A 24,542-nucleotide genomic window follows, 5' to 3' on the forward strand; every position below is an offset into this window, starting at 1 on the left:
GTCACCCCATCCCTCCCACCCCACCCTCCACTCCAGCAACCCTCAGTTTGTTTCCTGCAATTAAGAATTCCTCATATCAGTGAGGTCATATGATACATGTCTTTCTCTGTTTGACTTATTTCGCTCAACATAATACCCTCCAGTTCCATCCACGTCGTTGCAAATGGCAAGATCTCATTCATTTTGATGGCTGCATAATATTCCATTGAATATATATACCACATCTTCTTTATCCATTCATCTGTCGATGGACATCTTGGCTCTTTCCACAGTTTGGCTATTGTGGACATTGCTGCTATAAACATTGGGGTGCACGTACCCCTTCGGATCCCTACATTTGTATCTTTGGGGTAAATACCCGGTAGTGCAATTGCTGGATCATATGGTAGCTCTATTTTCAACTTTTTGAGGAACCTCCATACTGTTTTCCAGAGTGGCTGCACCAGCTTGCATTCCCACCAACAGTGTAGGAGGGTTCCCCCTTCTCCGCATCCCCGCCAACATCTGTCGTTTCCTGACTTGATGATTTTAGCCATTCTGACTGGTGTGAGGTGCAGACCCTCTTTCCTGCTGGTTGCAAGCCCTGTGATGGTAGCCACTGCCCTGCCCACCCACCTCTGCCCCAGCCGGGATCAGGGCCTCCTGGGGTCATCTTCGAGATGCCATCCCACTCCTCTTTCCTCCTTCCGTTCTCTGGAAAAGGCAGTTTGGGGCAGAGTCAGCTGGCTCTTCTGGCCACGCAGTCACTTTTAAACGCTTTCCGTTCCGCGGCGCAGACCGCAGCAGCCAGAGTCAGCCTTACAAGGAGTTGTGCCTGTGGCTGCCCCAGGCTGGTTTTCTCTTCCCTCACCACTTGGCCCTAGTCCCGGGGTCTTTCCCTTCTGCCTCCACCCCGGAATCCCGGGCAGGAGCGTTGGAGAGAGCAGCTCTGAGGCTAGCTTGTGCCATCACGTGAGGTGTTGGCTGGGGTCTCGGGCAACAGGGAGCTGACAACTGAGGTGCACGTACTTCTAGCCCCAGATAGTTCTGGGCCGCCCCAGCAACCCCCCCCCCCCGTCCCCCGCCCCCATTGAGGTCTGGGCCAGCTCTACAGCCTGAAAACCACAGGGGTCCTTGTAGTCTCCTTTGTCCTCACTTTAACAAAAGACACTCTTTTTTCTTTTTTCTTTTTTTTTTTAAGATTTTATTTGTTTGACAGAGAGAGGCACAGCGAGAGAGGGAACACAAGCAGGGGGAGTGGGAGAGGGAGAAGCAGGCTTCCCACTGAGCAGGGAGCCCGATGCGGGGCTCGATCCCAGGACCCTGGGATCACGATCTGAGCCACCCAGGTGTCCCAACAAAAGACACTCTTGGAACCAGGGAACCAGGCAGGTGGGGGCGGAGGGGCTGAGACTTTAGGACTGGCTCTGGGTTGTTATTTTGTGTTCAGGACTTCTGGTACCATCTGTCCCTGCCCCCACTGTCCCCTCTCTTTCCCCCCTGATCTGCCTGGGTCCACCGGACTACAGTATGGGGGAGGGGAAGAAGTGGGGGAGCTGGTGTCCTCCCTCCCCAGGGCTGCCATACCTGTCTGACCAGTCCCTCCCTTTCTCTTTCTTGCTCTCTGTCCCAGGTTTGGCACTGGGCCCGCATGCCCTCCCTTTGGTCTCTGAAAGAAGTCTCTCCACCTTGCTAGTGTGGGTGTTTGTTGGGGAGGGGGTGGCATGCACTCAATTCAGTCTTTGGAAATTAAGTATTGTTTGAAGGGGCTCGGAGAGGGCCTGGTGCAAACAGGTACAAACTGGATTTTCCCCTGCTGGTTCAGCAAGTCAGAGGAGGCCAGAAGTCTGGGGAAGAGCGGGGAGGAGGAAAGAGGGGAGGGGAGAAAGGAATGTGGACCCTGCGTCCCCTCTGGGAGCCTCTGATTTGTCTTTGTGGAAAGGACAAGTGTGTCCTTGTGTGTGTATATGTGTGTTCGGTCTGAGTGGAACTCTTCTGTGGGTCTGTCTTTTCGGATTTAGGTCTGTCCCCAAAGAGGGGGCTTCTGGGTCTTTCTGTCCCTCTGAGTAGGGGTCTATGTGTCTGTCCTTCTGGAAGCCTGAGCGTGTCTCCTGAAGGCTGGGGAGGAACCTGTATATCTGCCCTCCTGGCCGGTGGGCAGTCATGGTCACCCCCTGCCCTAGGGCGGGGGCTGTGGGCTGTGTGTCCCTCTCCTCCAGGGGACTCTAGCTGGGTGTCATCCAATCCCCACTTCATGCCCTGCAGGATCTTTCTGAGACTCTAGCCCCAGTCATCAGGTAATTGCTGCTGGAATCTCTGCTGCAGGGGCCCAACTCCTGCCTTACACCCACAGCCTGCCACACCGGTCCCGCCCAGGCCTGGGGCTCCCTGCAGAGCTCCCCATTCTTCAGACTTCTACGGGTGTGTGCTCTTTTCCAACCTGCTGTCTGACTCATTCTGATAATGGGCTCAGGGAGACAGGTGCAGGGACTCTTCCTCCATCTCCTCTGGCCTGGGAAGAGAAAGAGGGTCCAGGTGGCTCCAGCTTGACCCATCATCAGCGCCCCACCCACCCACGCCACCCCACACGGTCCTGTCTCCCTTCCCGTGATTCACCCACCGAGTGCTATGGGACCGACTCTTGCAAGTGCAGCTTCCCTCTCTCCTGAGCGCCCCCCCCTTTCTCTTTAGCCCCTTGTTCTTCATTCTCTGTGCCCCAGAGTAAGGCCTACAGGGTCCAGCCTGGCCCCAGGGAATCCTGGGATCTTGGGAGGAGAGGAAGGCACTAGGTTGTGTCCAGGAAACGTGCTCTGTTGGATCTCACTTTCTTGCACCCACAGACCCAGAGGGAAGACAGCCAGTGTGTGTGTGTGTGTGTTCATTCATTCCACAACTATTCACCCAGTGCCTCCTAGCAGTGCACCGGATGCTGAGGTTAATAGCAGTAACTGAGGAGAGACTAGGCAGATGGCTGGCCTCAGGTTCAAGGATCTGGAACCTAGATGCCCTGTCCTCCAGCCTGGGCAGAACTGCATCATCACTCAAAGCGGAGAGAAGAACATGAGGTGGTGACTTTGGGGAGTCAGCTACTCTGGGATCCCTTTCCTGCTATGCTTCCCAGTCCTTGCATTTATTTCCCCAAGGGGAGAAGGAGACCAGACGGAGGAGGAGGGCTTGCAGTGTCTGGGAGACCCCAACCAAGTCTCTTTGTTACAGGAGGCTCCCGCCAGGCTGGACGGTCTCTCCAGTGTTACACTTCCGGAATCCCTCTTTTCCTGAGCTGGGGCAGCGCTAGCTAGAGTGGGCTCCTGGGTGGGAGCAGCTCTCTGCTGCCCCCACCTGAGTCCGGCCTGTAGGTGGCAGGTGTCGGGTTAGGCCCAGCCCCCTCAGGGCCTAGCCACTCAGGTACCCGTTGGATCCTCCCCTCGGGCTGGGCTCTCTTTTATAAAGGGCCAACCGTGGGGGGCTGTTCCCACCTAGAAGCAGCTTCCCGGCTCCTTCTGGAACCTCTGTCAGGTTCAGCCCACTCGCTTCCACTCCAGCCTTCACTCCGGCCTCCACCATGTCCATCAGGGTGACCCAGAAGTCCTACAAGATGTCCACCTCCGGCCCCCGGGCCTTCAGCAGCCGCTCCTACACGAGCGGGCCGGGCTCCCGCATCAGCTCCTCTGCCTTCTCCCGGGTGGGCGGCAGCCCCAGCAGCTTCCGGGGTGTCCCGAGCAGCAGCGTGAGTGTGGTCGGGGGCTACGGCGGCGGCGTGGGGGGCATCACGGCTGTCTCAGTGAACCAGAGCCTGCTGAGCCCCCTTAAGCTGGAGGTGGACCCCAACATCCAAGCTGTGCGCACCCAAGAGAAGGAGCAGATCAAGACCCTCAACAACAAATTTGCCTCCTTCATCGACAAGGTGAGGCCATCCCGCCCGCATGGCGGGCAGTGCCTGGGGCTGGGGGTCCCGACCTGTGTCTCGGTCGCCCTGTCTGGGGGCACATCTCCAGCTCCCCACCGGCGACCTGCTGGCGCCACCCACCCTGGCAGCACTCTCCCTTCCAGCTATGACTCAGTCCTCCCATGCACTTTGGTTTGGGCCGGCGCAGCCAGGGGGAGAGGGTCCGGGCAGCTTCTCACTAAACCTTGAGTCTTCCTCCCTCACGCATCACACCCCTACCCGAGTTCTGACGGCTCTGTGAAGCTTTCAGCCTGGAAGAGTCCTAGCTGTTCAGCTGTGGGGTGGGACGGGGAGGCCCCTTTAACCAGGTTAACCCTTCTCCCTGGCCCTGCCCCAAGGGCTCCCCAAAGGTGCCCCTCCGATTTTTTTTTTTTAATTTAAATAGCGTTTGATAGGATTGTGGAATAAGGAAGCGGGTGATTTGACTCAGAGGGCAAATATTGATTCAGGCCTTCGGCATTCCAGGCCCTGAGTGTCGGGGCACCGAGATGAGTCATCACCTTGCCCCTGCCCTGGGAACCCGGCGTGGGCGGGGCCGGGCGGGGCCCTCACTCGCCCCCCATCTTGGGGTGAGGGGCTGAGGCCCTCGGTCTTGGGGAGGCGCTCCCCTACCTGGGCAGCTCTTAGCTTCTGGGGGTGGGGTCGGGGTGAGGGGGGCGCCAGGGGCTGGCTTCAGGAAAGCCCATCCAGGATTCAAAGCCTGCGGGCGTTGGACACCCCGCTCAGGTTTCTTGTCCTGTTCAATCCCAGAGTTTACGGCCTCAAATAAGGCGTCTGTCCGCCCCTCTCCCCCCTCGGCCTTTGTCCCCTTTCGCTCTTCCCGACCCCGGCTCCGCCCCAGCCTGGTTCCACTTTTCCGAGGGCAGGCACCGAGCCGGGTTTTGCAGCCTCGGTGGTTGCTGCCTCCGGGGTAGGGGTGGGGGGCAGCGCTCCAGAGGATTGGGCCCCTCCCCGCTGACTGGCTCCTGGAGGCATTGTGGGAAGGGAAGGAGGCAAATCCTGGGGCAGAGTAGCGCCCTTAGGAATTGGAGTCCCCCCAGGGAATTGCCCGCCCCCTCCCCCCCGCCCCCCTTAAGGAGGGCTTGCGGGCTCCTGGGCAAAAGGCACCCTTGACTTCACTCCTTGATAGCGTTTTGTTAGCCCTGGGGTCCTCACAGTGAGTGGTTACGCACAGGTTCTGAGTCGGAATTTCTGCTTCACTGTGCCCTGCCCTTTCCTTTGATGGGGCTACCTTGCCAAATCTGATTTCATCTATAAAATGGGCATGATAATCCCTAAATCAAAGAGGTTTTACCTATTCAAGCATATAATGTATGTACAGAGCTTAGCAGTGCTTGGCCCATATTAAGCAGTCCATTAAGGCTAAATGTTAAAATCATTTACTTTTTATAATTTGCGGGCAGAATGACCTGGGGAAGAAAAGGATTTATAGAGAAGAATTTGTTGGATCAAGACTGCACCCTTCAGACCGCCTTCTCTTTTAAGTCCCCTCAATTTAAAAAAAAGTGACGACTTTGGTTTGATTAAAGACAATGCATTCCTGCTCTTGGAACCCGTCTATTATTCTTTCTTTTAAAAATTTCCTTTCTGGGGCACCTGGCTGGCTCAGTTGGTGGAGCATGCAACTCTTGATCTCAGAGTTGTGAGTTCAAGCCCCATGTTGGCTGTAGAGATTACTTAAAAAATACAATCAATCAATCAATCATTTTTTTTTTAAAGATTTTATTTATTTGACAGAGAGAGAGATAGCGAGAGGGGGAACACAAGCAGGGGGAGTGGGAGAGGGAGAAGCAGGCTTCCCGCGGAGCAGGGAGCCCGATGCGGGGCTCAATCCCAGGACCCTGGAATCATGACCTGAGCCGAAGGCAGACGCTTAACGACTGAGCCACTCAGGCGCCCCTCAATCAATCATTTCTAACATGCCTTAGTTTCATCCTAAAATCTGGATTCCTTGAGCCCAAGGAACCCCGGGACCTTTGTGTTTGGGGCGGAGAGAGAGGACTGTGATTCAAGGGTGGGGTGGGGGTCGGGGAGCCCTCTACCTGCTGGAGAATCTCAGAGGGAGTGCATTGGGGAGGGGGGTGTGCAGTTTGCACCCAGATCTGCCTAGTCTTTTGCCTCTTCTCTGGCTGAAAGGGACATCTGCACAGAGATAAGCTCCTGAAAGGGCCTGCCTGGGCTCCTCCAGGCCACCGCAGGGTTGAGGAGACCCAGGCTCAGAGCGGGGAAGCAACTCAGTGTCGTGCGGCAAAGGATCTGTAGCAGCCTTTGGCTAAAACTTGGGTCTTCTGGCGAGTGCTCTTCGGGCCGAAGGGCTGAAGTTTCTCTGTAATCTGTAGGAGTGCCTCGAAGCCACTCCATATAATAATGATGATGACGATAATATTTGATATGAGCAATTACATTTCTTTTTCAATCTTCTATAAAGTGTTAATGGAAACTTGGCTATTCTTACTGATTTGTAATATACAGTCTAAGTAAATAAGACCTATTTGTTCGCAAATACCATTTCAACATAACTCTCCTAGCCCTTCCCTTCCACCCGTGTGCTTGCTTGTCGTCCCCCTTCCCCCCTACCCCCAGCACTTGGGGGACATGGCTCCCTACTCCACTCACCATGCTGTCTCTTTCAGGCCACTGGGGAGCCTCCCAGAGCAGCTGAACAGCTCTCTGGGTTCCGGAGACACCACTGGAAGTGGCTTAGGGGAGAAGACAGTGCTTGCTTACCCCCCAGACTCCTCCCCTGCCCCGTGGGCCCGATGTGGACCTTTTTGCTCCCTCTTCCCTCATGCAGGTGAGGCACCTGGAGCAGCAGAACAAAATTCTGGAGACCAAGTGGAGCCTCCTACAGCAGCAGAAAACCGCTCGGAGCAACATAGACAACATGTTCGAGAGCTACATCAGCAACCTCCGGAGGCAGCTGGACACCCTGGGCCAGGAGAAGCTGAAGCTGGAGGTGGAGCTTGGCAACATGCAGGGGCTGGTGGAGGACTTCAAGAATAAGTGAGCTGCCCTCCTTCCCGCTGCCCCCTACCTGACTGAAGCCCTCCGATCCTGCCTAAGACCACGTGGCCCCCTGCCTGTCGGGCAGTGCAGTCCTGTATAATTACGGTGACCAGAGGACCAGGTTTTCCAGGACAGTCTAGCTTTATGCCCATTGTCCATGATTGTTAATAGCACCCACCCCCTTTCAATCTCAGAACTGTCTGGATTTGGACAACAGATTTTATGTTAATATGTACATAGTAAACCTAAGGTGGGAAAGGCCTCTGTTGTATACTTACAGCCCTGGCCCTATTTATTCCTTACCCTTGATCTCCAGTACACCCCAGAAAGTTCTGTCTGAGGTCTCATGTCAGTCCCTGCTGCTAACCCTCTTCATGTGCCTGATCCAATGTGTATTCATGGATTCCGAGAGGGGTTTCCTACTCTTGGCTTTCCCACTGGCTGATGATAACCTGGGGTAAGGGTGGGGAGAGAATGGCTGGTTGAGGCAGAAGGACCAGACCTGTTCTCATATCCTGCATCTTCATGAACTGAATTTCCTAGATATTCTTGCCTCCCCAAATAGTCAGGACAACCTCACCTTTGCCTTCATCCTCTGATTCTAAGTCTTCCTCACCAGATATGAGGAGGAGATCAAAGAGCGTGCAGACATGGAGAATGAATTTGTCCTCATCAAGAAGGTGAGGGATGACCCCTCCTCGACCAGATAACAGGAGGCGGGGCTTAGAGACTTGGAATAAGGCTTTCTGGGTTCTGTCCCTAAATGTGTCCAAGTAATGGGATATTTGGCCACCTCCCAGGTATACAGCACAGAAAGACAGACAAGGACAGAGGGGTAGTTAGGTGCGTTTGGACAGAACTTTGGACATTGATATTGGGATATGGTTAAGAAAACGGAGCAGAATTGGAGGTGTGGCCATGGAAGGCTTCTTGGAGGGGGAGGGGGGAGGGGGAGGGGGGAGGAGGGCTGCAGGAAACGGAGGTAAAGGTGTTTGCGCTGGGCATACAGGTGTGATGGGGCAGGGGCTGGAGGATCAGGCCAGAGAATGAGGTGGGAAAGTCATAAGGTTCTATGTCTGGGCCATTGGGTGCCCCTGGTTGCGGTCATGTTCAGCTCAGACTCACTCCCCTTCCCTACCACCCAGGATGTGGACGAAGCTTACATGAACAAGATAGAGCTGGAGTCCCGCCTGGAAGGGCTGACCGACGAGATCAGCTTCTTAAGGCAGCTGTATGAAGAGGTATGTGAAGGGGGGCTGAAGACTGAGGGGCCCCCGCCCCATCAGAGGCTCCTACCAGCCCCCAGCACGTCAGCAGACAGGGTCTCTCACCACTGAATAATTACAATTAGCCATATAACCCAACATGGCTGTTGGGTTCTATATGTTCTATATGTTTTGTCCCCCTGCGTGAGGGTGAGGGAGGGTTTATTACCCCATTTCACAGATAAGAAAACGGGCTCGGGAATGAAATAGCTTGTCCAAGGTTGTCATACACAGAGGGGTTGCCCAGCTGCAACTTGAACCTGCTTTGTCCCCAGAGCCTTTGTTTCTTGTAGCAAGCTCTTAAGGGCTCACTGTTGGCAGCTGAATGGGGAAGGGCTCTGCCCCTCTGGTCACTCACCTGGAGCCAGGTGGCCTTTTGTCCTTGCCTCCTTTCATCCATACATCCCTCCAGGTTTCAAGCCTTTGACTCATCTTCCCAGCCGTAGCTCCCACCTGCTTCTCTCCTCGGTTGCTGGCCTTCCTGTCCTGTCCCTAAGGAAGTCCCTTCTGCCAAAGGGGGGTCCTTGTGTGCAAGGACAGGGCCTCACCGCCCACCCCCTGCCGTGCCGTCCCCCCTCCCCAGGAGATCCGTGAGCTGCAGTCCCAGATCTCGGACACGTCCGTGGTGCTGTCCATGGACAACAGCCGCTCCCTGGACCTGGACAGCATCATCACCGAGGTCAAGGCCCAGTACGAGGACATTGCCAACCGCAGCCGGGCTGAGGCCGAGGCCATGTACCAGATCAAGGTAGGGCAGGAAGCTCTCAAGTTCTGGCCCTGCTGTAGGGTCTCAGGGCTCCTGTCCCCAGATCCTTGGCTTCCCAAGAAGAGCAGGGTCACTAGGCTGGCCCTCCCCTCTGGCCGGTTCTGTGCCCTCATACTTGAGGAGGGACCAGGATTTCAAACTAGCCTGCCTGCTGTGAGCTGGGCCTGCTGAGTGGGTGCTGGGGAGGCAGGGATGTCCATGTGCCTGGAGGTCTGGAAGAAGGCTGGCCGTAGTGTGTGTGTGTATGTGTGTGGGGAAAGGGTGAGGTGAGACGAGCTGGGCACTTGCCTTACTCTTGCCTTACACCCACAGTACGAGGAGCTGCAGACACTGGCTGGGAAGCACGGGGATGACCTCCGTCGCACGAAGACGGAGATTTCTGAGATGAACCGGAGCATCAGCCGACTCCAGGCTGAGATCGAGGCCCTCAAAAACCAGGTATGAGCTGGGCTGGGGGTGGAGAGGATCCTTGGACATGTCAAGGTGAGAGCAGACAAGGCAGCAAGGAGTGAGGGAGCTGGGGGTCAGGAAAGGAATTCTAGACCAGACTTTAAGCTTCTCAGACTGCTCCGGGGGGTCTGAAGGGTACTGAGGAGGTCCCTGGGGCCATGATGAGGGGTCAGAGGGGGATTAGGCTCCAGGATGGGTTCCCTCAAGCCTGCTTTATTTTATCTGTCTTATAAGTAAGACAGGGTAAGGTCAGGTTCTACTGCTTTAAGGCAGTCTGGAAAGCGGAGATGTGGTCCAGTTAGTTAGGCTGGGATGATGCCTCGTGGTGTCCCAGGTGAGAAGTTTATGCAAGGAGGTGCCTGGGAGCTGCTTAGATTTCCCTGTTCTGCTTCCTGAAGCCCATTGGTAGCATTTTCTTGGAGCTAAGTGGAGTTGGTTAGTCTAGGTCAGGGAGAGGCTCTGGTCCCCAGTAGAGGGGAAAGGGAAGGTGGGTGCAGGGGGAGGAAGCAACCAGACTGCTCTACCTGCTGACCTGTCCCCCTGCCCCCACAGAGGGCTGCCCTGGAGGCGGCTATTGCTGATGCTGAGCAGCGCGGGGAGCTGGCCATTAAGGATGCCAATGCCAAGGTGGCTGAGCTGGAGGCCGCCCTGCAGCGAGCCAAGCAGGACATGGCCCGGCAGCTGCGTGAGTACCAGGAGCTCATGAACGTCAAGCTGGCCCTGGACATCGAGATTGCTACCTATCGCAAGCTGCTGGAGGGCGAGGAGAGCCGGTGGGTGTTGGGGTCTCTGACTGGCCCTGGTGCCCTGGCCCGGGGACTTGGGGTGGGCAGGGGTGGGAATTGAATCTTGTTGTCCTGGGACAAGGGCCCAGAGTTGGTTCTGATGTCCCATGTATCCTCTGGGTACAGGCTGGAGTCTGGGATGCAGAACATGAGTATCCATACTAAGACCACGAGTGGCTACTCAGGTGAGTGTCCCAGCCTTGGGGTGTAGGGCAGGAGGGTGGGGCCTTTTTATACAGCTCCTATAAATTTCCCTCTTGTACAGGTGAGGAAGCTGGGGCCCAGTTAGAGGTCTTGTCCAAGGTTACATAACTAATTCAAAGCTCTGTCCTACCCTGCTCCTGGTTTTCCCCAACCATCCTAAAATAATGAGCCAGGGCGATTCCCCAGCCCTGGACTATGTAGGGGATGGCAGGGAACAGGGGACGTGGAGCCTGATGTGTGCCTGGCCTGCGCTTATATGGCTGCTTTTGTCTCTAACCAGGTGGCCTGAGCTCGGCCTATGGAGGCCTCACAAGCCCCAGCCTCAACTATGGCCTGAGCGCCTTCCAGTCCAGCTTTGGCCCTGCTGGTTCCTTCAGCCGCAGTGGCTCTTCCAAGGCTGTGGTCGTGAAGAAGATCGAGACCCGTGACGGGAAGCTGGTGTCCGAGTCGTCTGATGTCCTATCCAAGTGAACAACCATGGTGGTCCTTCCCAGCCTCCCTACTCTTGTGGCTGCCATAGAGCCTTTGGGGGGAAAGGAGCTGTGCCGGGGAGCATCGGGAACGGGAGAGCCACCTAAGACTCAGCCCCTTGGGGGGGAGTCTTCTGCCCTGGGTACCCCCTCTTGTCCATGCCCCCAACTAAAAGCCGATTCAAGTGTCTTCCCAAATAAAGCCTCAGCCGACTCTGCCAATCCCACTGGCTTTGTGCAGCCCTTGTCCGTGGGGTGGGGGAGAGGGGGTCAGGAGGCCTCTCCTGGGACTCAGAAGCTGGTGGGGAGGGCCCTAGGAAGTGGGGGGGCACTGGGGATGAAAGTCTGGCCTTCTCCAGGCTGTTCCCAGAGAGACTTCTTTGCTGAAATCGTTAGTGTCCTCTTCAAGTACCCCGTTTCATTTTATCTGTGCGACAAACCCTTTGAGGCAGGCCAGGAGGGTTTCAGATGCTATTATCAGGAGAGAGTGTAGTTTCCTTTCCGTAGACCTCGCAGGACTGCTTGCCCGGAGGGCCAAGTAATTGGCCCAGCAGGAAAGAGGAAGCTCGGGCATCTATACTCTGCAGTTCCCAAGCCTCTCCTCCTCCTCGGCCGGGCACATGGCATTTCCTTGGTGGCCACAGATGTCTTTTTACCGTCTTCATTCCTTTGCAGCTGGGGACCAAGGAGTCCCGGGTTTCCTCTCCCTTCAGAAGCCCAGAGTGCATTTGTAGCAATTGGACGTGTCACACCCACAGTTTCTAGAAGCCAACATAGTATAGGACTCGGCATTGGTAAGTGGGCTCCTCCTGGCTCCACTGACGGTTGCTCCCATCCGCCACTGGTCCTTGCCATTCCTTTTTCACCCTTTTCCACGCAGTGTTTATATATATTTTAAAGACTTATTTATTTATTAGAGAGAGAGTGAGCTCGAGTGGGAGGGGCAGAGGGAGAGGGAGAAAGAATTTCCAGCAGACTCCACGCTGAGTGTGGAGCCCCACGCAGGGCTTGATCTCACGACCCTGAGATCATGACCTGAGCTGAAACCAAGAGTCGGATGCTTAGCCGACTGCACCAACCAGGCGCCCCTACACGCAGTGTTTATATTATATATACAGCCAAGTGTGTGAAGGGTGTGTGCATTCTGTGTTTGCATGTGGAGGGTGTGCTGTGTTGATATGGGTGTGTTTATGTTCTGTTAAGTGTGTAAAGGGGTTTGCCCATCTTTGCTGGAACTGCAGCCTCTGGGGTCTAGGGCAGGGCCAGAGGTTTAGGACACGCCTGGGTGGGGCAGGGCATCCCTGGCCTGCGGCTTCATCACTACCACCACCTGGGGTTCCAGGCAGACATGTGGACCTCTTAGCACTGGACTAAGTGTGGACAAGCCCTTACTTAGTTCTGACTTTCCAAAGCACCAAGGGAGAATAAAAACCATGCAGAGAGTACAGTTGTGGTGACAGGAAGCTCTCAAGTTCTGGTCCTGCTGTAGGGTCTCAGGGCTCCTGTCCCCAGATCCTTGGCTTCCCAGCCTTGGAGTTCTCTGGTTATCTCCCTGGCTACCTACCTTGATGGAGCTGCTTCCGGACTGATCCCAGGCCTTCTACTCTCCCAGCCCCTCCCAGGGCTAGGCCCAGAGTTCTGGACTCTGTCCCAATAAAGGACTAAGTACCATTATTTAGAACACCATTATCTCTCATTAACTGGCAACAGCTTGAAGTAAGAAATTCATTTTTATCACAACTTACAGCCTAACCAGCCTTTGGCTCATGCGTGGCTGACTCTCACCAGGGTCCCGGGAGGCGGCAGGGTGGTGTTAGAGCTCGGAGCAGGCATGCCACCGAGTGAGAGGGACCTCTTGCCCCGTGAGGCCCCAAGTCAGTATGTTAAATTGTGCCCCACCCAGTCCTTGAGGCCAGCCACCTGTCTAATCAGGCCCTGCCGCATGAATGCTGGGGGCAGCCAAGGGCCCCACCAATAGGCTCCTGGTGTTTCCACACCCCAGGTGTTTGCTCAGGGAAAGGCAGGAAAAGTCTGGGGAGAATTCGCTCCCTCCCCCTCCTTCCTTTCCAGGTTGCTGTGTACCTGCTATGTGATCAATGACACTCAGCATTCAGGGGACACCAAATACAAGAGCTGGCCATCCAATTCTCATTTAGACGACAGTGAGGAAGGATAGAAGCTAACCCTTCTCGAATACCTACTTAATGGCAGATCTGGTGCTGCATCACCTTCCAACCCTCCAGTGATCCTGTGGGGCGGGTAATAAAGTCCCCATTTTATGCATGTAGACTTTGCACAATGTTACCCTGTAAGGATGGAAGTGGTGTCCAATGCTTGGGCCAGGGCTTTTGGACAATACTAGATTTTTATCATCTGTACAGCCTACACAGCTGAACAATTTTAAGCTTGTTGAAGCTTTGCCTATCCTGGTGGGTGTTAGCAGCTCTGTGTATCCAGCATCCCTCCCCCTTCTGGTGACAGGACTCTCCCCAAACCTGGCCGCTCCCACGGCCTCCTCCTTCTTTTCAGGGACTGTCCTTCCCAGCTGCAGCCTGTGGTTCTGATGGGCCTGCCAGTCACACTACCTCTTCTCTGGGCCCACAAGAGTGGTGGAGCTAGCCTGGCCAATCAAAGAACAAAGCCTTTGTTCCTTTCTTGCTGGGGTATAACATGAGTGCAGTAAAAGGCAGAAAGTGCTTCATAGATTTCTGCTTCCCTTCCCACCTGCGATATAGAACATTTCCTACCTCACAGAAGATTCCGGCGTGCCCCTGGCTAGAGTGCACCTTTAAAAGTACAAATCAGGTTTGGTTAGTCTCCTGCTTAGCAGACTTTCATGTTGACACACAGGAGAAGGCCCCACAGTTTGGGCCTGCTCGGCCTCTTCCTGCTCCTCAGGCCTCCTGGCCACCCTCTCTTGTGTTCTCTTTGATTCAGTGGTGCAGGCTTTTCAGGGCTTGGTTCTCATCACATTGTCTTCTGCTCGGGCCTTCTGCACAGGCTGTTCAGTCTTCTTGGAACACGGTGCTTTTCTATGCACACTGAGGAGTTTCCTATTGTTCTTCACAGTGCCCGCAATGCAGCTTCTGCAGGAAAGCCTCCTAGACACTACAGGCCAGGTGGGCCCTTTCTTTCTCTCCTTCTATCTTCTTTCTTTCTTTCTTTCTTTCTTTCTTTCTTTCTTTCTTTCTTTCTTTCTTTCTTTCTTTCTTTCTTCTTTTTTCTTTTTCTTTCTTTCTTTCTTTCTTTCTTTCTTCTTTTTTCTTTTTCTTTCTTTCTTTCTTTCTTTCTCTCTTCTTTCTTCTTTCTTTCTTTCTTTCTTTTCTTTTCTTTCTCTCTTTCTCTTGATGTATTGGTCTTTTATTTATTATTTTATTTTATTTAAAAAAATATTTATTTATTTGAGAGAGAGAGAGAGACTATGAGTGGGAGGGGCAGAGGGAGAGGGAGAGAGAGAAGCAGACTCTCCGCTGAGCGCAGAGCCCGATGCAGGGCTCGATCTCAGACCCTGAGATCATGAGCTGAGCCAAAACCAAGAGTCACATGCTTAACTAACTAAGCCACCCAGGCACTCCTGTATTGGTCTTCTAAAGCATCTCCCTGCAAAGTGGCCTTGGCCTCACAGCAGCAATCAGGCCATCTATAAGTGCCTGGGAAAGGGGGGGAAGGCAGACTCGGGGCCAAGCTTGGCACAAATGTGCCTAGCAGTGTGTGGCTGGTGCCCGGAGGGTGGGGACGAGGATGGCAGGAGTGAATCCACAGACACCTAAGCCAGGGTCCTGGGCCTCAAACTACTTTCAGCTTACCTGGGAAAACCATGCACGACCCAGAAAAGTCAACTTCACTTGCTCAATCATTCAGCAGGCATTCACTGGTCACCTGGGATGAGGCAGACACCGTCAGGCACAGGGTGAAAGAGGACTGGATGTTTGGCATCTGGCAAGGTGAGGAGTCGCTGGGCACGATGGACTCAGTGATGACTTAGGGCAGCATTGACTGCTGGTGGTCCCCCAAATCTTATTCTCCCCCACTTTCCCCAGTAATTAGAACTCCACTTTTAGTTGAGCACATGGCTACTTGGAATAAAGACTGCATACTTCTGCTGTCCTTGCAGTTAACTGTGGCCATGTGACAAAGGGCTAGAAGAGGAAGTGGAGGGTGAGACTTCTGGGAAGTATCCTAAAATGGAGAGAGTGTGAGCGCTTCTTCCACCCCGCCTTTCTGCTGGTGTGAATGCATACGGAATGGTTGTAGTTCAGCAGCTATCTTGGACCTTGAGGAGACCTGGGGAACGAAAGCCATCCTTGGCAGAGCAAAGTGTAGATGAGACCTGGTCTGTGCACCATGGGATGCCATATTAGCCTTGGCCAGGTTATTTCCATGTCTGGAAATTGGGAGAGAAATAAAATTCCATCTGCACTGAGCCACTGTTATTCTGGGTTTTGCTATTACTCTTAGCTGAAGCCAATCTTCATATAGTCTCAGGCGCATAGCTTCCAGATGAGCCCAGAAGATGAGCAGAGAGAGTCCCGGCTGGAGTAAGTAAAGTGGCTTCCAGCCCCGGCTTGCCCTTGACTTGCTCTGGGATGTTTGGAAGATCTCTCCCTTCTCGGGCCTCAGTCCCCTCTTCTTGAACCAAGGTGTCGGACTTTGTGGGCGCCAAGATATCTTCTCGCCCTGCCATTTTATCTTCTGGATATTTTGATGAGTCCTGGAAGCCCGACATGCTGAGCCGAGAACGTTGTACTTGATCTCAGAAGCAGTGGTGTCCTTGGAGAATTTTCCTGGTGGGGAGTAGGGATGGGAAGTGGCGGAGGTGATGCTTTAAGAGGAAGTTGGAGTCTCCCGACGGACGTGTGGCTAAGCTGGGGTGGGTGCTGGGTGAACATCAGAAGACCAGCTCTGCCATGCACAGGGTCTGGGACTGTGGGCATGCTGCCACCCCTCGCTGAACTTTAATTTGCTGCCAGGGACGGGGGGACGATCCACCCTGTCCCAGGGCAGTTGAGGCTGGGACACAGTAATGTATGTGAAGGAGTTCTGTGAACCCTAGATGGCGAGGATTGCCCTTTCCCTCAGAGCCCTTTCAGGATGAATTCTCCGTCCGTCTTCCCTTCTGTGTCTGCGGCTCACCCCAGTGCATGCACTCCCCATCAGACTGGGGGGCCTTGGGAAGCAGCGTGGCTCTGATGTTAAGGCAGAGGGGTCCTCAGGCACCTGCCCACTCTGGCCATTCCCCCCCCCCCCCCCCCCCCGCCACGGCATTTTCTTCCTCTCCTGCAGGTGTCAAAGTGCTTACCCCACCTCGCCTGCTTCTCACGTGTTCTCTCTGAGGAAGGTTCTCTTCTCATCCTCACCTCATGAGGGACGAGGTCTGAGGCCCCGGGAGGGGAAGTCATTTCCTCAGGGTTGCCTGCTTTTGGTGGCAGTGTGGACTGGAAAAAGAGACTGTAAGCCTGAAGCTGTTCCCAGATTATTTGACCTGCCCAGACTGTTTGAAGCTAGGGGAAACTTGTGGGATCAGAGGAGAGAACTGAGGAGTGGGCCAGGCTGGGAGGCATGCCACTGGGTGGGGGAGAGAGGGGGGCAGTATCGCTTCAGACTCCTTGGGCCCATGGGTCACTTCACCCGGGCTTCGGGTGCCCCCTCGTGGGCATTGTGGGGAGTGCCCAGCCGATCACCTTCCCCACCGTAGCCGGCTTCTGGATGGTTCCCCGGACACTCCCTCTCCTTCAGGGTACCAGTCTACCTGTGGGACTTATTGGACCGGTGAGAATGTGAGCAACCTGGAGGTTTTTTTTTGGTTTAGGAGCTTAAAATTCAAATGCCCACAGGGGCCAGGCAGCTAAGGTAAAACAGAGAAGTTGGTGTGGGGTGAGAAACTGTGGATAGTCACCCGCACATAAAACATGCTGGAATATTCTTGGCCTTCACAAAGAATTACGCTTTCCCGCTGTCTTTTTTGAAACATGCCGGCCTTCCATCCTCCCACTGCAGACTGAAAGATATGCACAGGGAAGGTTTACTTTCCTTTTCTCTGTCTTATCTGTTCGTGTTTTCTCTATTTCATCTTTATTAGAAGATGGTGCACATATAGATAGGGCATCTGACACTCGGCCTCATTGTAGGGACGGTAAAAGGGCGTGGTGAGCACAACAGCAAACTAGAACCACTTAGAACACCTGGGCCGGAGGCACCCCTGCTCTGTTACTCTCTGGCCGTGCCCCTGCTCCTCTGCTGAGGAGCAGGTCCACCCACAGAGCCTTTGTCTCCCCATCCTGTCCAGTAGGCCCTAAGCTCACTTCTGGGGACTGCTGGGGCTTCTTCCCTGGGTCCTGCCTCCTTTGTACCTCATCCTGGCTGAGGGATGGCTGACTTGGGGGTGGGGAGCCTCTAGAGCTGCCCTGTCCAATTGGGCAGCCGCTAGCCACGTGTGGTTGAGAACTCTGAATGTGGCTAGTCTGAATTGAGATGTGCTGTGACTATAAAACCCACATCAGATCTTCAAGACAGTAGGAGAAAGATGAATATAAAATATGAGCAGTCTTAAATATTGATTACATGTTGAAATAATATTTTGCATATATTGGGTTAAATAAATTTACTATTCAAATTAATTCTATTTCTTTTTACTTTATGAATGTGGATACCAGAAAACTAAAAACTATATACGTGGCTTGCATTTGTAACTCACCCTATATTCCTGTTGGGTTGGTACAGACGGCCCTTGGAAGAGTTGTCCTGGTATTCATGGTGGCCCGTCCAAATGTGGGATGAAGTAGGGGATGGAGCTGGGTCAGAAGGGGAGGGGAGCTGTGGGCCTCCTTTTGCACCCTTCTGTGCCTGCCCACATGTTGGGGCCCAGCCCAGGGCAACTTCTTTACTCAGCCCCCGCCTGCTGTAGACAAGCAAGTTTTCGAACTTTCATCCAGAGTTTCCAGAACTTTCAACTTTGCAGCAGAAATTGGAAATCTGAATTTTTACATGAAATCTCCTAATTTTTAAGTGTTGACAGCTAATTCAAATGTTTAGAAAAAACACTCTCCTGGCTAAGACCACACAAGGCAGGGAAAACATATCTTTGGGCTCTGGTTCAAAGTAGGGAGACTGAGGTCAGGGAGACAAAGTTTGAATTGGTTCCCACAGCAAAGGGGACTGAGGGAAGGTGATAAAAGGGGATGTAAAACTTCCAACACCAGCATCTGTCCCCCTTTGCCAGACTTCGAGAGTCCAGTATTGGTGTCAGGGGCCAGTGGAGTGGTGGGGACCCAAGGGACACAGAAAGCCTTGGATTTTCATCTTTCCCTGAAGCCTGCGGCTCAGCCTGTGTGGGCTCAGCCTGTGTGGACGCGGCAGGATTGGGCGCCAGGACGGGGCCGTAGCCTGAGGGGAGGTTGGATTTGAGCGACTAGGAGTACTTCCGATGTCCACTGGGGGGCAGCAGAGGAGCAGGGAAGAAGCAGCTCCACATGCTCTTTGAGCAGAGCGGGCAGGACTGCTGCACCCTCCCCGTTCCGGGAGCCAGACCTGGGAGGCCCCTGGGTTGCAGGCCACCACACGCCCACAGGCTGCTTTCCTGCAAATCAGAGGATGCCCCCATCCTCCTGGGGGATACAGCCATGGGTATGGCTTGGTGAGTGGAGCTTGGGGTGGATTTTAGTCCCCATCCACCTGTGCCTTACACACCTGACAACCCAGGGGCCAATGCTGTGGTGGTGGGGAGCTGGGGGCTGCGGGCACCCAGGAGGGGCAGCCGTATTCTTGCAGGGGTGTGTCACCTGCTACAGCGCAGAGGTGGCAGGGGCTCCCCTAGAGGGCGCCACACTGCCAGGTGCTGGCCTACTGGCTCCCATCTTTCCAGCAGGTGGCAGGCTCCCGGCTCCACCAGCAAGGCAGAGGGAGGTGAGGGTGGGAGGACTATGCAGAGGAAGGGCTGGCTGGGGAAGCTCCAACAGGACGCGGGAGGATGTGCACAGCGGGTGTCAGAGGGGGGTTCTTGGCTCTGGAAGAAGGGACACCTGCCTCAGGAGAACATAGCTGGCCCGGTACCCTGTTGTTTTGGAGGCTCTAGAGGGAAGTCACTGAGTGTCTCGGCAGGGCCAGGGCGAGAACTTGGGTGTCCATGTTCCCCATCAATGCTCCTCTTTCCACAGCACTCCGGGTTGATTCTGATCATGTCACACCCTGGCTAAACCCCTTCCTTGGGGAAAACCAAGCCCCTGAGCTTGGCACTCAAGGTCCTGCTTGACCTGGCTGAAGACCACCTCTGCAGCCACCCCCCGCCCATTCCCCCTGCATCTCCCTCGCTCCACCGCTGAGCTCCTTGCAGGTTCCTGGAGGAAGCCCCCTGGCACCTCCCAGTCTTACGCTCTCCCCCTGCCTGCAGTGTGTGTCTCCTATCTGGCCCACCGGTCAGTCGTCCCCGGCCCCTCTGAAGCTGGGCTCCCCCACTGCCCTGTACTCTACTGCAGGGCCCTTTCCCCTGGGTCGCAGCCTCTCCAACAGACGGTGACGTTGGTGAGGGCCGGGTCTGCCTGGAATGCATCGTGTATCCCCGGGCCTGGCACAGAGCAAGTGGTGGGAAGTATCTGTTCTTTAGGTGGAAGGGAGGCCTGCCCACATTCCTCGCCCTGCTGGCTGCAGCCTCGCTGGCACAGAGGAAAACGGGGAGGGGGGGCAGGGGTGTGTGTGTGTGTGTGCATGCGTGCGTGTGCGCGTGTGAGCCCGCACGTCTGTGTTGCGCACTCGTACAGAGGACCCCGGGCAGCTGCGATGAGGACCGAGTCATGGGGGCAGTTGTATGGGCAGAGGAGGCGACGGGCATGACAGACTGGGTCAACCCGGAAAGACAGCGCTCTGTACACAGCAGGGGATTTATTTTCAAACAGTTTTTTCATTGAAGTGTACCGTACGTGCAGAGGTACTCAAGTCCTAAGTCTACAGCTTGATGAGCTTCCACAAACTGAACACGGCAAGGTAGCAGCGCCCTGACCAAGAAGGAGCAGGGTCAGCCCCAGAAGCTCCCGGTGGGAGCTTTTTAGGTGCCCGTTGCTGGACTCTCAAGTCCAGAGAGGGAGGAGGAGAGGGGCAGGAGAGGAGCGAGTCTGGGGCCTCAGACCTCCGCCTGTCGCCCCTGCAGGGTCTGGGCCTCCCCAGTGTGGCCCGAGGAGCTTTACTGCTTTTTGGACCCCGGCCCTCTCCCTGGTGTCTCTGCCACCATTTTGTCGTTGTCTCTCCTCCTCTAGCACCCCACCTGCCAGGCCCGCGCAGGGCCCCCTCCTTGGGCAGCAGGCCCACGGCCTACTCTTCCCTGTCCACCTCAGCTGCCTCAGCTACGGTCCTGTGTGCAAATCAGCCACTGGCCAATTTTGCTTTTCTTCCTCATGTCTGGGTGGGGGGCGCCGCTGTGCGAGGGCGTGGCTTCTGGGGGGACGTCTCCCAGCCCCCTGGCCGGGCTGATCATAGCTGCAGAATAGGAACAGAGCAGGGAGAAAATGAAGCCCACCCTGATGTCTTGGAATTGGGGACACCAGGGCTGTGTGTGTGTGTGCAGAGACCTGCACCCCGAGAACCAGCTCTCTCAGGGCACCCCTGGCATGGCCGAGTGGGACAATTACCAGCCCCCAGGGAGGTTGGGCAAGTCTGCGTGACCGGCCACGCGTGGGGCACGGTTTCCTTCGGCTGTGTAGATGTCACGAAGGCCGCATGACGCCGTGTATCTGTCATGGGGCTCCGTGTGACTGGCAGTGCGGCGGCATGGGGTGTGACGTGCTGGGGGGTAGATGACCGAGTGGTCGTGCGTGCAAGGCTGTGTGCGTGGGGCCGTGAGAAAGAGTGCTGGTTGTGTGTGTGCTGGACAGACGTCCGTGGGTTAGGGGACAGTGTGACAGACTTGTAGCTCTGGGGGTGTTTACTCACTGCAATCAGGAGGTTACCGGTTACTGGGGGGATCCAGGATTGGTGAGGAGGGGTCAGTCTGAAGAAGGAGAAAGGACCAGGCGGCTGTGCCTTCCCCCTAGGATCTTGCCCCTCCTCTTCGCCCCCAGCTCGGGGCATCAGGCGCGCCGCCTACTGCCTGCAGAAATGGGCGAGGTGGAGGCCGGCCGGGGCCCAGATGCTGAGGTGGCAGGCCCAGCAAGAGGGGGGGCCCCGCAACGTGCCAGAGCGGCAGCCGGGAGCGCAGGGACCCTGCCCTGTGCTGAGCTGGCAGCGGGCGGGGCCCCACCCGAGCAGGCCGGGGCAGGCCGGGCAGGGTCTGTCTCGGGCCAGGGAGAGCAGAGAGCTAATGGGGCAAGCCGGGCCTTGTTTTGCCAAGGCAGAAGGTGGGGGGGGCGGGCAGTGGTCTCTTCTGGGGGATTCCTTCCGTGATGGGGGTGGTGTGTGTGCACACAAGCACTCGGTTGTTGTATGTGTGTCTGATTTGCGTGTGTCTTTGTAGTTTCCTCTTGGTGCAGGCACGTATCGGCGGGTCTGTGCGAGGGCCGTGGTGCTGGGGGTGTGTGTGTGACCGGCCCCCCGGCCATGTTTGTGTGAGGGTCTCGCTTGGACGCGTGTGCGCCCTTGCGGCCAGGGCCTACGTAGCTTGTGTGTGTGTCATGTTTGTGGAAGACGTCTGTGTGGGTCGGTGCGAGCTTTCTCCGAGGCCTGTGTGTGCGCGCCCGTGTGTCCGTGTGTGTATGGGGTTCGTTCCTGTTCTAGGTGCCGAGGGCAGAGGGGGCCGAGGTTGGCAGCGGCCTGTCCGGGGGTGGGAGGGGGTGTGGGGAGTGGAGGACTCTGGGCTTCCTGGGTTGGGGTTTGGCCAGGCCTTGGAACCAATCTGTTTCCACACCAAATCCACATGCCCTTCACGCTCCCCCATCGCCCCCTTGGTGAGGGTTTGGAACAATGTGTGTGCGATGACCTGCAAACTATTTACCGGTATGTGTAACCACGCCGCTGATTCTTTATATACTTGTTTGTCGCAATTCGCCTAAACAGCATGTGTGCAGCCTGTGAAATATGCAGGTGTGCCGTGACGCATACACCTGCGTGTCTAGGTGCCACGACCCCGCGAAGCATGACACGTGTGCATGAGTGTGCGTGGGGTTCTGCTGGCCCTGTGCATGCATGTGGGTCCCATGAAGTATATGGATCCCCCTGACGGTCTTCCTCCTCAGCCGTCTCCCTGCTGGGGACCTGGCACATACATTCTGTTACCTCCTCCAAAGCCCACATGTCCTGACACTCAGCTTCTTTTTGTTCCCCTCCCTGGTCCCCACCCCACTCCTTCCCACAGCCATCGGGGATCCTCCCCTGGGACAGGAAATCCTGGGTGAAGTTGAGAACTGGGCCTTTCTGTGGAGTCAGTGGTTTTCCCCAAGTTTGCTCTGGTACCAATGGGCCAAGGGGAGGCTGCCCCCAGCTAGGCGGTTGGGGGAGCAGCCCTGGCCGGGGGCAAGAGCATATGCTTTGAAGCCAGACAGACCTGGGGTCAAATTCAGACTCCGACAAACTACACATGTGTGACCCTCTATGCCTCCGTTTCTCCTCTGCTGATTTTTGGAGTTGCTAGGAGAAGCAATGGAGGAGGTGAACATAAAGCTCCTGGCGTAGGGCTTGGCACCCGGTGGTCTTTGGACATGGGTCCTTTTCTGTTTAAAGGATGGCTTTAAAATCATTGTGAGATCTTGCATGTAGGGCCCAGGGGCTGGAGCGGTGCCTTGAGTCTGATGTGCAGGGCAGCAGCTGGTCTCTGACCTTCAGGGGCCCTGCGGTGTGGAGATGGGCAGAGCCTGAGCCTGAGAACCCTCCAAATGTAACCCCTGACACAGTGGTCTGGGCCTCTGACCCAGAGGCGTGGAGGTGGCGTCCAGGATGTGTTTGGAGGGCATGGGAGGGGCAGTGCAGAAATGATCTTGAAATGGTGGTCACGGAATGACACCCCAAATGGACCAACATACAGACTCCAAAAGATGACCAGAGTGCATCTGCTGGACCCGCAAAGATCCAGGAGAGGGAGACACAGAGACACTTCCAGAAGGATAGGCACAGCTTCCCATTTCAGAGGTGTCCCCACCACCCCAAGGACAGACACTTGGATCCCCCAGAAAAACGGACACCAGACCGTGCCCCCTAGAGAGCCCCCTGCCACCTGCCCGCGCCCCTCCTACCCCCCCCCCTCAGCCCGCCCCGCTCTCCCTGCTGAGTCAGGCTGTTCCAGCTTAGCGGGGCGGGTCTTGGCTGTAAGCGACTGGGCATTCGTCCAGCTCCAGGGGTGGTGGTGGGGGGAGGGTGAGTCACCGAGAGGGGCCCAGCCGGAGCCGCCCTGGGCCCGCGGGCCACCGTGGGAGCGCTGGGGCCCAGCCAATCGGCGGCTGCCACCGGGCCTGTCGCTCTGGCCCCGCCCCCGCCGCGGGTCGCCGGCTTCCCAGTTCCCAGGGCCCTTTGCAGCTGAATGGACCCCTGACCGGGCACCCAGCCAGATCCTGCGGTCAGTGCTTCCGGACAGAGGCTGTAGGAGAGGGAGCACCGGGCTCTCAGGGGAGAGAGCTCCCAGCCAGAGTCAGCTCCTCTCCCAGGGGTCCCCTTGCTGTCCCATTGGCTGGTTAGGGGCAGGGGTGGCCCCGCAGGTGACAGGGGGCACTGCCCCCTTCTTGCTGTCCTCTGAGTCCTTCCCAGGTTGTCTGTGCAGGGCACTCAGCCTCTCTGGGAAGGGGGCAGACTGCCCTCATTTCCCAGGCTAAGGGCCTGCGCTGGCTGCGCCTGTCACAGTCTCTATGGCCAAGTTCCTGGTCCTCATTCAGGCACACCTCCGTATTCAGAAACCACAGGCACTGTTCTCGGGAGGTTCATTGTTCCTAAGGCCCCAGCTACTGAGCCTGGCCTGGCCGGGGCCTGGGTCTTGACACCTACACCTACACCCATGCAGACGGGCAGACTCACCTGAACAGGGAGGTACGAGACCGTGCAGACTCAGGGACACACACAGACAGGCGTGCAGATGTTATACCCAGATTTTCACATATATATGAGAACACACACACACACACACACACACACAGACATTTTCAGTGTGAGAGGCAAGCATCCCAGCTCCATCCCTTACTAGTTATCTGACTCTGGGCCGGTTATCAAATCTCTGTTTCCCTATCTGTAAAATAGAGATAACTAGAATAACTTCCTTAAGGGTTGTTGGGAGAATTAAAGGCAATAACTGCTGGAAAGTGCCTGGCACGTTGTAATCATTCCATCGATGGCAGCTATGATGATCACCCAGACCCACATGGATGTATCCACACAAACACACTCGGGGACACACCAAGGCACACAGACACACCAAACCTCAGACAGCCGTACACATACGAGGACCAGGTGTGTTTGCACATAGATACACAGACGCAAACAGCATCCCCAAGGAAAACAGCAACCCCCACAACAACCATAAAAGCAAGTTTTACTGCTCTGGGTGTGATGGGAACAGCCGGCCCAGCTGGGTGGGGGGCGGAGGCCTCCGCGTCGGGCGGTGCCCGCTCTGCTCCAGCTCCCACTCAGCCCCAGGGAGGGGACGCTTTCAGTCTTCCAACACGCCCCTCTCTGTCCCCCTAGAGCAGACACCCCATCCTTTCTCCACTGTCCTCTGAAATCAAAACCCCACTTTTCCGAACAGCCAGAGTCCCAGGGTGGGGCCCCCAA

The 24,542-nt window shown here is 55.8% G+C and overlaps 1 protein-coding gene and 1 long non-coding RNA gene across 2 annotated transcripts; both read left to right on the forward strand.

Annotated features, from left to right (window-relative positions):
* The first annotated feature begins 3,221 nt into the window (after nucleotides 1-3,221).
* KRT8 (keratin 8) lies at nucleotides 3,222-11,098 on the forward strand. Its single transcript, XM_045867899.3, has 9 exons — nucleotides 3,222-3,883; nucleotides 6,720-6,928; nucleotides 7,551-7,611; nucleotides 8,077-8,172; nucleotides 8,780-8,944; nucleotides 9,275-9,400; nucleotides 9,965-10,185; nucleotides 10,324-10,382; nucleotides 10,682-11,098. The coding sequence occupies exons 1-9, from the start codon at nucleotides 3,542-3,544 to the stop codon at nucleotides 10,870-10,872; spliced, it is 1,470 nt and encodes a 489-aa protein (XP_045723855.1). The 5' UTR covers nucleotides 3,222-3,541; the 3' UTR covers nucleotides 10,873-11,098.
* Nucleotides 11,099-11,230: 132 nt separating this feature from the next.
* On the forward strand, nucleotides 11,231-17,457 carry LOC135364427 (uncharacterized). Its single transcript, XR_010411518.1, has 3 exons — nucleotides 11,231-11,665; nucleotides 13,941-13,990; nucleotides 14,733-17,457. It is a non-coding gene; the product is annotated as an uncharacterized LOC135364427 (long non-coding RNA).
* Nucleotides 17,458-24,542: the final 7,085 nt, after the last annotated feature.

Source organism: Mirounga angustirostris, unplaced genomic scaffold (assembly GCF_029215605.1).
Source record: "Mirounga angustirostris isolate CCGP_5_RB_7025 unplaced genomic scaffold, mMirAng1.0.hap1 SCAF_5, whole genome shotgun sequence".
Classification (NCBI taxonomy): domain Eukaryota; kingdom Metazoa; phylum Chordata; class Mammalia; order Carnivora; family Phocidae; genus Mirounga; species Mirounga angustirostris.